Source organism: Mobula birostris, chromosome 7, assembly GCF_030028105.1.
Source record: "Mobula birostris isolate sMobBir1 chromosome 7, sMobBir1.hap1, whole genome shotgun sequence".
Taxonomy (NCBI): Eukaryota; Metazoa; Chordata; class Chondrichthyes; order Myliobatiformes; family Myliobatidae; genus Mobula; species Mobula birostris.
In genome coordinates, this window is record NC_092376.1 from 64,501,711 (window position 1) to 64,515,274 (window position 13,564).

Sequence of the window (13,564 nt, forward strand, 5' to 3'; positions counted from 1 at the left end):
TATTAATATCTGAACTGCCACTGTCAGTGGATAATGTCACTCAGCATCAGTACCAGAAAACCATGCTGGATCTGAACTGCCCAATGAAATTACTATTTGGAAAGTTTAATACCAGTTGAGCAACCCTTATATGAAATGCTTGGGGCAGGAAGTGTTTCTGATTTTGGAATATTTGTATCTGTGTAATGAGATGCCATGGGGATGGGACCTAAGTCTTAGCACAAAATCCATTTACATTACATATACGGTGTATACACACATTCTGGTTGCGTAAGTGTAGGGAAGGCAACCTCCGATATTAGTGCCAGGAAATAACAGAGAGTATGCTGCATACAGTTAAAAGATTATATTTATGAATCTTAATTTGACTCAATGGTTAGTAAAGAAAAGAACAAAAAAAGGCCCATTTTAATGAAACAGTGAAATGTAGCACAAGTTGAGGCTCAAAGTTTCTCCATAGTCACCAATTCTCAATCGATCTTGCCCCCGAATTCGTTGAATCACGGTCCCGCTCCAGGTTGAATCCTATGACCTCTTCTCTTCTGTGTCTTCCCTCTTCATCTCCTCTCGAACAAAAGCCCCAAGCACAATCTTGGTATCCCTCACCAGAGAAACCTCCCCTTAATTCGACCACCCTAATCGGATGGCACATACTTCTCCTCATCTCTTATATTCACAATAACCCAAACAAGCTGAAAACAGAACAGACTGCTTTTACAGAACTGCTAAATGAAATACATACAGCATAACAGTAAAAATAAGGACCAGGGCATTACATAACGTTTTAAGTAATTTTGTGCATGAAACAGTAATGTGTACATTGAACCATCAGAAAGGTAAGCTATCACTACTCGGCTGCCCAGGTGCACATCAGTGGCTGTTTGGCATCGCCATCGTTCCTGACACTAAATTTATATGCTACTGGTGAACAGTTTTTGTCTTACACTTGTTCATCACACATATGTACCGATGCAGCTATACAGCATATCAGATTTATCAGCAATGATCTTGGCAAACCCATCAATGAATTTCCCTGCTGCTTCATGATCAGCATACGCTTTATCACCACAAATATTTAAAACTTTAATGCCATGCTTTCTCTTAAATTTCTGCAATCAGCCTGCTTAATATTCACAATTACATTCAATTTCAGTTCATTATGATAGATTTTTGCCTGTTTCATGATCAGCATACTGTTAAGCAGCATATGTTCACTCCAAAGCTGATGAAACCACTTTTTCAATACACGATTGAGAGCTTCAGTTTTCGCTTTATGCAGTGTTTTTCTATTTTTCCCAAGTTTTGCTCATTGCATATGTGAGGTCACTTCTCAGAATTTCCCAGTGCCTTGTGGAATTTTCCATTTGTGACACTATGTCAGTGCTCAAAAAAATTTCGGATTTTGGAAGTTTTTGGATTTTGGAAAACCTGCAGTGAGGTTTTCTCTCCACAGTATCTAACCAAAAGTACTGTAGATCTTAAGCAGCAATTGGGTTAATGATTATTCTGGAAAGAATGAAACCTTTGTTTTAGGATTTTTAGGAAGAAAGTGTCAGCTACTGTTATTTTGGCAACAAAGCAGACAATTGTAATTTGCTAGATTAACTTTAAACCAAAATATAGTAATGTGTTGAAATGGTGCCTCTGTTCTTGAAAGTAACTTAAACTAACATTTGATGTGACCTAAGTGCTGAAGGTATGACAGTGTCCCAATCAACATTTTTTTTGGTTAAAGGACAGATCATTTAGTCATTAATGTATTAAAAAAAAATGCTTTAGCAGAAACTGGACCCAGTTCATATCATTTGGCAGTACTACAAACCACAGTTGTGTAAAGAAGCGGGGAAACATTATTATCACATTTCTGTTGGACAGAACTTTGTTAGTCATCAGATAATCCCATACTTTTTAAAATGCTAAATTAAATTCACCTAAGTATAAATTTATAATGCAAGAATGCTGTTCGTAGGTTTATGGGAAGATTACAATCTAACCCTGCTTTCAAAGCAAGGTTCATTTTGATTTGTTTTCTTAGAGTGAGTAATTAAACTGATTTATGACCTCTTTTATAAACCTACCAATTCCCACAGCTGTCTTGACCATAGCTCTTTCCACACTGTCTCCTGTAAAAATGCTATTCCCTTTTCTCAGTTCCTTCGTCTCCGCTACATTGTTCTCAGGATGACCTCCTTCAAAGAATGGTGATTCCCTTCCTCCACTATTGATACTGCCCTCACCCGTATCTCCTCCATTTTCTGAACGTCCACGCTCACCCCATCTTCCCGCCACCTTAACAGTGATAGAGGTCCTCTTGTTCTTACCTACCACCCCATCAGCCTCAGCATCCTCCACAACTCCCGCCATCACCAAAGGGATCCAACCACCAAACATATCTTTACCTCCTCCCTCCCCAACATTCCACAGGGATTACTCCCTCCACGATTCCCTTGTCCACTCACCCTCCCCCTACTAATCTCCCTACCAACAAGCAGCCCAAGTACTACACCTGCCCATTAACCTCCTCCCTCACCTCTATTCAGGGCCCAAAACAGTCCTTCCAGGTGAGTCAAAACTTCACTTGTGAATCTGCTGGAGTCGTCAATTGCATCCTGTGCTCCCGCTGCAGCCTCCTCTACATTGGTGAGACCTGTCATAAATTGGGAGACCGCTTCATTGAGCACCTCCTCTTCATCCGCCAAAAGCAGAATTTCCTGGTGGCAAAACACTCTAATTACAATTCCCATTCCTGTTCCGACACGTTGGTCCACGGTCTCCTCATGTGCCAAGATGAGGCAATTCTTGGGGTGGGTAGCCTCCAACTGAATGGCATGAATATTGATTTCTGCTTACGGTAAAAATTTCCCTCCTCCCTTCTTCTATTCCCCTCTCTGCTCATCTCTTCTCACTTGCCTATCACCTCTCCCTGGGTCCATTCCTTCCCTTACTCCTATGATCCACACTCCTATCAGATTCCTTGCTCACCAGCCCTTGACCCCTCCCATCCACCTGGATTCACCTATCACCTTTGAGCTTCACCCCCCCCCCCCCACCTTTTTATTTTGGCATCATCCCCCTTTCTTTCCAGTCCTGATGAAGGGTCTCGGCCCAAAACGTCAATGGTTTGTTCATTTCCACAGCTGCTGCCTGACTTGCTGAGTTCCCACAGCATTTTGTGTGTGTTGCTTTGGACTTCCAGTATCTGCAGACGTTCTTGTGTTTGTGATCTAAGACCAGTTGTAGTTGGCGTCTTGAATTTAAGATTCATCCACACTTCCCATTCTTCCTGTCATCACTTTCCTCCATAAGGCTCAGACAATTTTTGTGTTGTGTTAGATGACATCAATAATTCTGCCCATGATTGCACAGCAACGCTTGCTTGGAGTTTACAGTTCACATGGTTGTTGTGGGCTTTTCAGCAAAGTAATTTGACTGTTACTTCTCCCATAATTCTAAGGATGTGCCAGAACACAATCCCATAACTTTCACAATGTTGGGTGTGGAGCAGCACTTTAAATGATAAGTTGATGTAACTTCCCTTTGTACAGACGACTGCAGGAACTGCGGGCACAACTGGAGTATGAACGTCTACGGCGAGAGAAGTTGGAGCATCAACTTGATGACTGCCACACTGAAATCTGTCATTTGAATCAATGTTTGGAGAAGATGAAGATTACCAGCAGTTCTGTGGTGAGTGGGTTGATTGACTCATCGTGATTGAAGAATCCTGGATTTTGAATTTTGGCACAGTACATTTAATTTTAGTAGTGAACCCGGAGAATATTCTACAATCACTCTCTTCTCTTTAGCATTTAATACTTCCATCCACCTCTGAATTGAGGCTGTCATGAGATGGGGAGGCGAGTGGTTTAGGCAGAACCTCAGCCAACAGAGGAACAGAGAAAGAAAAGATTGCAGGTCTTGGAAATCTGAAATCAAAAGCAGAAAATGCTGGGGATGCTCGGCAAGTTGGGCACCATCTGTAGGGAGGGTGGAGGTTGGGAGTGAGGGGGAAGGGAGAGGGACAGTTTACGTTTCAGGTTGATGTCTGAACTGGAAATGCAAGTAAACATATTTTAAGGAGCAGAGAGAGCAAAGGGAACTGCAATACTCCGCTTTTCATAACTCAAGCACGCTCTTGTGATTTTTTTTTCCCCTCCCTTTTTAGGCAAATTAGTTATGGGGGTGACCTAAAGTATTTCTGTCACCTGGACAAAGTTGTCATCCCTTTGTTGTATGCTTGGGTTCATTGTGAATAATGATGGTTTTGTTACTTTCTTTCTGTTGTTACCTTGTTCATTTCCATTCTCATCAGATGTGGAAGAACTGCGTAATTATCGTCATGAGAATTTGTATCATAGAGACTATTTAACTCCTATTTCCATGCTGGTCAAAAGAGTTCTTCAGCCGAGCAAGTTGGCCTGTAGCCTTTTCATTCTGACACTTTAAGTATGCTTTCAAGTACTTTCTAACACAGTATGTTTTTTTTTTCCCTCTACCACCCTTTTGGGAAGCAAGTTCCAGGCAACCTTCGCTTAAGGGTGAAATACCTTCTCAATTTGTCTCTGTTCTCTTTAGCAGTGACCTGAGCCAAAGCCATGAACCACTGACATTGTCTGCTTAGTGTAAGCAGATTCAGATTCAGGTTTATATATCCCATGTACATTGAAACATACACTGAAATGTGACATTTGTGTTAACAACCAACACACCCAAGGATGTACTGGGGCAGCCCCACTTTGTCCCAAAAGCGGTCCCCATGAACAAAAAGAGAGAAACCACCTATGACTGAGCTGTGACCACGATGGAGACTGTAGCTTGCACCACCTCTGATCCTCCCCATTCACTTTAACCAGGTGCCTTATAACTTGACACAACTTAATCTCTCCTCAGCCGCCTCCTTTTAGAGAAAGCAACCTTATTTAAAAGTCGCTAAAATATTTCAGACTGGTAACATCCTTGAAAATCTCTGTACTTTTTCCTGTCCTGATTTTCCTCTCTATATTTCTTTTCCAAAAATATACTTCATGTTTTTATCCATAAAATCTATAATGATATGCCTACACCAATAATTCAATAGGTTCACTGACAAAATGTCAATATCCATAACGCTTCATCCCCAAACCTTCCATCAGTGAAAAGTGTGAAGGGCTGGACTGGTTGGTGGCGCAACGACATTGGTGCCGGACCCGGGAGTGGAGGTTCCCAGGTTCGAAACTAGTCAGGTCCGCTCCCGAGTACGCTTTCCATCCATGCCGGGTTGATTGTCGAGATCGCAACTTGACCTGGTAAAATAAAGCAAAAATACTGCGAAAATGTCTGTGTGAGGAGTGGCGCACCATACAGTCTCTCTCTCGTGCTCCACGCCTTGAAAAAGCCATAAAAAAAAAGACATTATCATGGACGCGTGCACGGACACGCAGACGCACACGCACAAAGGCGCACGCACACACAGAGACTCGCAGGCACACGCCAAAAAACAAAAAAAAGGAAAGTGTGAAGGGCTGTTGCACTGGGTACAGCCTCTCACTTTCCATGGAGATATTGAGTCATAAAGCATGGTGAGCCTTCATCCCTCTGGGTCAGTACCAACAACGAAGCACCGATTTATATTAATCCTACATTTATTTTTTTCTCCCCACATTCCCAAAGTCTCCCCAAGTTCTGGGGCTATTTACAGTGAACAGTCTGCATGGCCTTGGGAAATGGGAGGAAAATGAAGCAGCTGGAAGAAATCCATACTGTCACAGGGAGAAAGTATAAATTCCATACCGACGGCTGCAGATCCGGATGGAACTCTGGTCACTGGAACTGCTCCACCACTGGTGCCATTGTTTTCTCACAGAAATATTTTTGAGGGGTTAGTGGTGCGCCATGGTCTAGCAGATTGAAATATTCAGCAGCAAGACCAGGCCCATCCCTTTCAACCCTGAGCACGAGTCAGATTTAGTACATTGTGACACTTATCCTGGCATTTGGCCCATCTCGATGCAGCCTCACACATGGGTGGCCACCAAAATGCGGGTTCAGTTTGGTAAGCTTCTCCCTTTCTCTGGAGGTATGTACCTTAGCTACCTACAGAAAAGATCCGTTTTGGATCGCCAGATGAAATGGAGGATAGCTTGGATGACTGCCATGCTGCAGGAGTGGGTTTTGGGCCTCACCTGTGCCACGTGCAGCGACACTGACAGCACCTTACACCCGATAATCAAGTTCCTCCTAGCATTACATTCCCTACCTCCAACACATTCCAAACTTTTGTTTCACCTTGGTTATCTGCTCCAGCTAATTCTTGCTGCATGTCCCAACTTCTCCAAACTGACTTCCCAGCACCTGCAGGTAATCATAGAGTTGAGCCTGCTGTGAAAGGACATGGCCTCACTCAAGTTATGATTGACGCTGACTCACTGAGGCTGGTTCAAACTGGACACATATACTAACCATCTGTGGACCCACCATGCTCTGAGCAAAGTACAGTGCTGTCGTCCGTGTGCAGGGAGGTTTTGACTAAAGTGGTCCTGCTACTTGGAATTGTCAATCCGCTTATGTTCATGTCTTCCTCATGATAATACACAATAAAAAAAAAACCACAAGCCTTGTTTGATTCCAGATTTGATTGGTAAGCTCTCTGCTTCCCACCTCTTCTAGATCTTGCAATCCACCGGTACAATGGCTGTGCTTCACCTACAGTATGTAGTACTATGCTTTTCCGTGCCTACACAGCACCTGTCCTTTTCCACAGCACTCATGGAAATGGTGGTTAGTGAATCTATTATCTCTTTCCTTGCTTGCTGTATGTTTCATCTGGGGCTGGTAACTTGTTTACTTCCAAGATGCTGTTTACCTCACAATCTACTTTGATATGTTTGTTACCACAAATCTGATTGTTAGGGTAGGCTCATTGTCTCTGCCTGCTCCTGCCACACTGAACTCCTGTCCTGCCACACTGAACTCGTGTCTGCATACCTCGATGTAGGTGGTTCAGCCCCTTCCCACTTACATCTATGACACTTCACATGCTCTTGATCATCTCAGCAACTTTCAGTTCCCTGGAACTGACCACCTCATCTTCACCATGGATGTCTGGTCCCTATACATTTATATCCCTACCAAGTAAGCTTTAAAACTCTCCATTTCTTTCTCAACTAAAGAACACTCCAACACCACCCTCTGCCATCTAGCAGAAATGGTCCTCACCCTGAACGATTTCTCATTGGGCATCTCCAGCTTTCTCCAAACTCAGGGAGTATCCATGGGCATCACTTCCCTTTTCAATGACTGTGTAGAACAGTCCATGATCCAAGCCTTCCCTGCTAATGCTCCCCAATTCTTCCTGTGCTACATTGATGCCTGCATTGGTGCTGCTTCATGCGCCCATGCTGAGCTTGTCAATTTCATCAATTTTGCCTCCAACTTCTACCCTGCCCTTAAATCCACTTGTTCCATTTATGTTACCTCCCTCCCCTTTCTTGATCTCTCTGTTTTCATCTCTGGAGACAAACTGTCTACTGACAACTTTTATGAACCCACTGATTTTTCATGGCTATCTTGATTATACCTCCTCTTATCCTGTCTTCTCTAGAATATTCTCTAGGCATGATTGTTTAATTTGTTAAGGAGTTGTGAAATGAATGGAGAATAGTGCGATCATTACTAGACTTCCTGGTTCTGAACTTGTGATGGAAGGAAAATGAGTAATGATGAAGCTGATGATAGTTGGGCCTAGGACAGTGCTTTAAGGGATCCTTGAGCAGTGGCTTTGGGCTAAGGTAATTGACCTCCAACACCCACACCATTTGATGTACAAGTTCAACCAGTGAGAGCCATTTTTCTCTCAAAGCCTATTGTTACTAGAGCTTCCAACCACACTACCACACTCTTCCCATCTATTTTTGCCTTCGTTGTCTTTTTGTTTGTGACAATCTCTATGTTGTCCTCTTGCTCTCCCATATATTTATCACGTCTTTAGGATTTCCATTATTTCATTTACTTATGCCTTCTCTTTGTTAATTTCAACTCCTGCACAGTGCTTGTTTCTCTAAATCTTTTGCTGTATCAATACCTGGTATAATTCCAATTATCACCAGATCACTACTATACTAAGATAAGAAATACCTACCATTGCTTGCCCGGACTGCATTTTGGTAACTCGAATCACTTAGCTGTCCTCCTCCTACCTGCATTCAGGCAGAGGCTAAAGAGCAAGGCTTCAGAGATGAGGACAACTAAGAGGTGGTCTTGGGAGGCAGAGGAGCGATTATGGAATGGCTTTCAGTCAGTGGACTGGGTGGTGTTTAAGCACTCAGCTGGAGATCTTAATGGATACACCGTGGTTGTAACAGACTTCATTAAAACAGCTGTAGGTGGGCGAGTCCCACTAGATCATTGAGTCTTCTCAAAACGCACGCCCTGGATGAACCATGAGATCTGAAACCTGCTGAGGGCCAGATCAGAGACACTCAAGTCTGGAGATCAAGTAAGCTACAAGAGGTGCCGGTATGATCTCCAGAAAGCCACCTCACAGGTGAAGTGGAGACTCCAGACGAAACTGGAGTAGACAAGGGATGCTTGGCAGCTGTGGCAGGGCTTGAATGCTCTCACCTCCAACAAAGTTAAATTAAGTGACGTGAGTGAGCTTCACTTCCAGATGAGCTCAATGCCTTCTATGCTCACTTTGACCACTAGAACTAATGATCTTATTTGAAGGACTCCTTATCTCATTATTGCTATTTATTTATATCTGCATTTGCAGTTTTTGTCTTCTTGCACTCTGGTTGATTCATTGATCCTGTTATAGGTGCTATTCTATAGATTTGCTGAGTATACCCTCCAGGCAATTAATCTCAGAGTTGTATATGGTGACATATATGTACTCTAATGATAAAATGTACTTTGAACTTTGGTGCCTGCCAGAAAGTGGATTTGATTTTCTTTTGCTCATTCTGTCCTCTAAGCTGCTTGATGTTCTTGAATCGCTATTTGCATATCACCCGCTTTCTCTTTGAATATATTTGCACTGGACCCTTGCAATCTACTTGCTTGACAGAATGCTGATGGACATGTCCAAGTTGTTGCTTGATACATATTACAATGTGAGTATGACAGTCAACCTTTGGTTGCATAACCTGAGGGACAGCTCCCCCTTAATGGATCCTGCCTCAGATCTGAGAAGGACTTTGCTGAGTTGCTTGGGATAGAGTTTTCTGAATTTTATAGCTTTTTTTTAAACAAAAAGGAACAAATTTGCTTTTTGGTAGAGAGCTAGCATTGACACAATGGCCTTCTCCTCTGTGCTGATCATTTTATGATGCCGGCTTGTAAGTATTAGGAGTCAACTATATATCGAGAGACTCCTGCTTGGTAACTGCTCCAGGTTCTTCTATCTGTTAATGAGGTCTTTGTCTTTACTTTTTTCACCATTATTTATTAGAAATGATCATTACAAATTGCACAATGTTATCTATGTCCAGCTTGAATCATTTCCTTTTGCTTCTGTAGGAAGAAAATTTTGAAGAACCGTTTAAAGGGAGAAAAACATTAAGGAATAAACAGATGCTGAGCAGTGGAGGCGTGTTTGTGCGATGCATCCCTGACAGGAGCAGCTTGAACCACAGACAGCAACGCCCCAGCAAACACGTGCCTTCCACCCAGTTATCTTCCATAGGCTCGAGGTTATCGTCAATTCCAGATTAAAGGATGGATTAAATTGCACCCTATTTTTCACCTCATAGAAATGACTAAATTCTGAATTTTACCATGGCTTGGATAATTTATATTAGAGTTTAAAAATAATTGAAGTATTATTTCCGTGTCGGGCTACACAATCAATGTGTGAAACTAATGAGTCAGCACAGTGAATTGTGGTAAATATTAACTTTTCAATTTAGATACAGAATAAATGGCATAATTTCAGATTTATATATGCAAAAATATAGTAACAATTATGAAAATAGCTAAGTCTACACTTTTACCAATTTAATGATCATATCCCCTGTAATATTTTACTTCATAACTTCAATGCTGCAATTTTAAATATATCTTCAAAATATTTTGTTTGGGCTGGATGTTTCTGGTTGGTTCTCATGTAGAGGTTCTATTGGTAAGTTGAGAAAACAACAGGGAGGATGGAGACCGAAGAATGAAAGTGCAGCAACGGAGGAGGAGGAGACGGAGAAGGGAGAATGAATGAAGAAGAGGTCTTGGGAGGAGAACTGAAAGAGGAAGGTGTTGCTTTCATAGTCACAATATTATCATTTTTAGAAAGAGACGCAGGTGCCTTGTGCCCTAACTGCAGACAGCTTGGGACAGAAGGGATTGCTTTAACAGCCACCTCGGGCTGATTCCTGAACTCAGCTGGCTGAGGGTGCGGAGGAAAATTATGCAACAGGTAAGGTTACACAAACAGGTTAAATATGTAATTGGAAGTTCAGAACTTTTAATCTGTTCTACAGTGACACCTATTGACCAGGACTTGCTTCTGCATGCAGTCTCACAGCAGCCCTTGACATTTGCTGAGGCTGGTTCTTGTCCACTTCTCTTCAAAATAGCACCAAGGAATCAAATTTCAACACTGGCACCTCCAGGACAAGCACTTAAGTACAGAACCAAGTGCATCTGGAGTGGGACAGAATCTTACAATCTTTTGGCATAGGTAAGATTTCTAGTAATGAATCACATAGACAAGTTTCCAAAAGCTGTCTGTGAGGGACAATAAAGAGAGGGATTGAAAAAGAATATTCTATTGAATGAATGATTATTCTGTTAGTCAGTTGAGGAGCAGGAGCATACTTTTTCCTCAAACTGATAATCCAGATCATGAGTTAATGCAGCTCTTGTGAAAGCTATTCTACTTTAACCAATTCCAAATTATAATTTTATATGCATACATTGGCAAAACATTTATTTACAGCCTGTTATCTTAAGATGCTACCAAACAACAAGTACTGTTGTGTCCTTATTTAAAACAGTGAATCGTTGCCAGAGTTCTTACTATTTGACGGCATAATTAGACAAATGTATTAATGTATGCATTTTACAAAAGAGATAAGCTTTTCATTAGGATCTGCTTTCTTTAATGGATTTCTGTTCCAAATACACTCAGAGGCCACTTCAGTAGGTACACTTTCTGATTAATGTAAATATCTAATCAGCCAATCATGTCGCAGCAACCCAATGCATAAAAGCATGCAGATATGGTCAAGAGGTTCAGTTGTTCAGACCAAACTTCAGAATAGGGAAGAAATGTGATCTAATTGACTTTGACCATGGAATGATTGTTGGTGCCAGACAGAGGTGTTTGACAATCTTTAGAAACGCTGATATCCGGGAATTTTACAGAGAATGTCATGAAAAAATAAAGCATCCAGTGAGTGGCAGTTCTGTGGGTGAAAATGACTTGTTAATGAGAGAGGTCAGAGGAGTATGGCCAGACTAGTTCACGCTGACAGAAAGATGGCAGTAACCATGTGTTATAACAGTGGTGTGCAGAAAAGCATCTCTGAATGCACAACACATCAAACCTTGAAGTGCATGGCCAGCAACAGCAGCAGATGTCCAAGAATGTACTCCCGGTGGCCACTTTTAGCCACTAATGAAGTGGCTACTGAGTGTATGCGCCATTATATATTGGAGTACTATAGGCATCTGTTCCATGAAAAGCTTAAAAAGTTTCCAAAAAAAGTTCTTCCCTCATTAAGATATGATAAAACTTAAAGGAAATTATTGTTGCAAGGAAGGTTGCTTAGTCAGAAATATATACTTTAAAATACAAAATGTAAACATTGAGGTACAAAACAAATCCAAAATGTGCATTAAGAAGTAATGGTGCAAAAACAGATGTGCAATGAAACCATATACTTAAGGAGGAGGATTTGTAGAGTCTTAAGCCACGGGGAGGAAGGATCTCCTGTGGCATTCAGTGGTGCACCTCGGTGGACTCAGTCTGTTACTAAATGTGCTCCTCTGTTTGTTCAGTATGTCATGGAGGGGGTGAGAGAGATTATGAATAATGTTTTGTAGCTTCTGCAGCATCCTCCTCTTAACCACAACCACCAGGGAATCCAGTTCCACCCCCAGAACAGAACCAGCCTTCCTGATGAGCTTATGGATCTTCTTGGTGTCAGCTGCTCTCACCCTGCTGCCCCAGCGGACTACAGCGTAGAATAGACTGCTGGCCACCACTGAGTCGTAGAACATCTGCAGCATAGCACTGCAGACGTTGAATCACTGGAGCCTCCTCAGGAAGTAGAGTCAGCTCTGTCCCTTCTTGTACTGAGCCTCTGTAATTTTAGTCCAGTCCAGTTTATTGTCCAAGTGAGTTCCCAAGTACTTGTAGTCTCGGATGATTTCCACATCCGTTCCCTTGATGGAGATGGGAATGCCAGGTGTTTCCACCTTCCTGAAGTCCACCAACTCCTTTGTCTTAGTGGCGTTAAGTTGATTCAGCCCACACCACTCAACAAGGTTGTACACCACTCTCCTGTACTCAGCCTCCTGACCCCGGCTGATACAGCTCACAATACCGAATCATCTGAAAACTTCTGCAGGTGGCAGGACTCTGAGTTGTATCTGAAATCTGAGGTGTAGACGGTGGACAGGAAGGGGGATGGGACAGTCCCCTGAGGTGCTCCTGTGCTGCTAACCAGAGTGTGATACACAGCTCTGCAGTCTCACATACTGTGGCCATTTGGACAAGTAGTCTGTAATCCAGCACACTAGTGGAGCATCCACCTGCATCTCTGTGAGCTTACTCTGTAGTAAAGCAGGTTGTGTGGTGTTAAAAGCACTTTCAATTCTTTGTTAGAATCTGTAGATAGTTTTTATGTAACAGGTACAGTGGCATGCAAAAGTTTGGGCACCCCAGTCAAAATTTCTGTTACTGGGAATAGTTAAGTGAGTAGAAGATGAACTGATCTCCAAAAGTCATAAAGTTAAAGGTGAAACATTCTTTTCAACATTTTAAGCAAGATTAGTGTATTATTTTCATTTTGTACAATTTTAGAGTGAAAAAAAGGAAAGGAGCATCATGCAAAAGTTTAGGCACCCCAAGAGATTTGAGCTCTCAGTTAACTTTTACCAAGGTCTCAGACCTTAAATAGCTTATTAGGGCTATGGCTTGTTCACAGTCATCATTAGGAAAGGCCAGGTGATGCAAATTTTAAAGCTTTATAAATAGCCTGATTCCTCAAACCTTGTCCCAACAATCAGCAGTTATGGATTTCTCTAAGCAGCTGCCTAGCACTCTGAAAATTAAAATAAGTGACACCTACAAAGCAGGAGAAGGCTATAAGAAGATAGCAAATTGTTTTCAGGTAGCCGTTTCCTCAGTTCGTAATGTAATTAAGAAATGGCAGTTAACAGGAACGGTGGAGGTCAAGTTGAGGTCTGGAAGACCAAGAAAACCTTCCGAGAGAACTGCCTGTAGGATTGCTAGAAAGGCAACTCAAAACCCCCGTTTGACTGCAAAAGACCTTCATGAAGATTTAGCAGACTCTGGAGTGGTGGTGCCCTGTTCTACTGTGCAGTGACACCAGCACAAGTATGACCTTCATAGAAGAGTCATCAGAAG

At 42.2% G+C, this 13,564-nt stretch overlaps 1 protein-coding gene across 1 annotated transcript in view; it reads left to right on the forward strand.

Annotated features, from left to right (window-relative positions):
* The window catches only part of LOC140200752 (ankyrin repeat domain-containing protein 42-like), a 37,246-nt gene extending 27,261 nt beyond the window's left edge, over positions 1–9,985 (forward strand). The window contains exons 11-12 of the mRNA XM_072264344.1: positions 3,546–3,687; positions 9,496–9,985. Coding sequence (XP_072120445.1) covers positions 3,546–3,687; positions 9,496–9,690 — 337 coding nt within the window. The 3' untranslated portion in view covers positions 9,691–9,985. The remainder of the gene's footprint in view (positions 1–3,545; positions 3,688–9,495) is intronic.
* Positions 9,986–13,564: the final 3,579 nt, after the last annotated feature.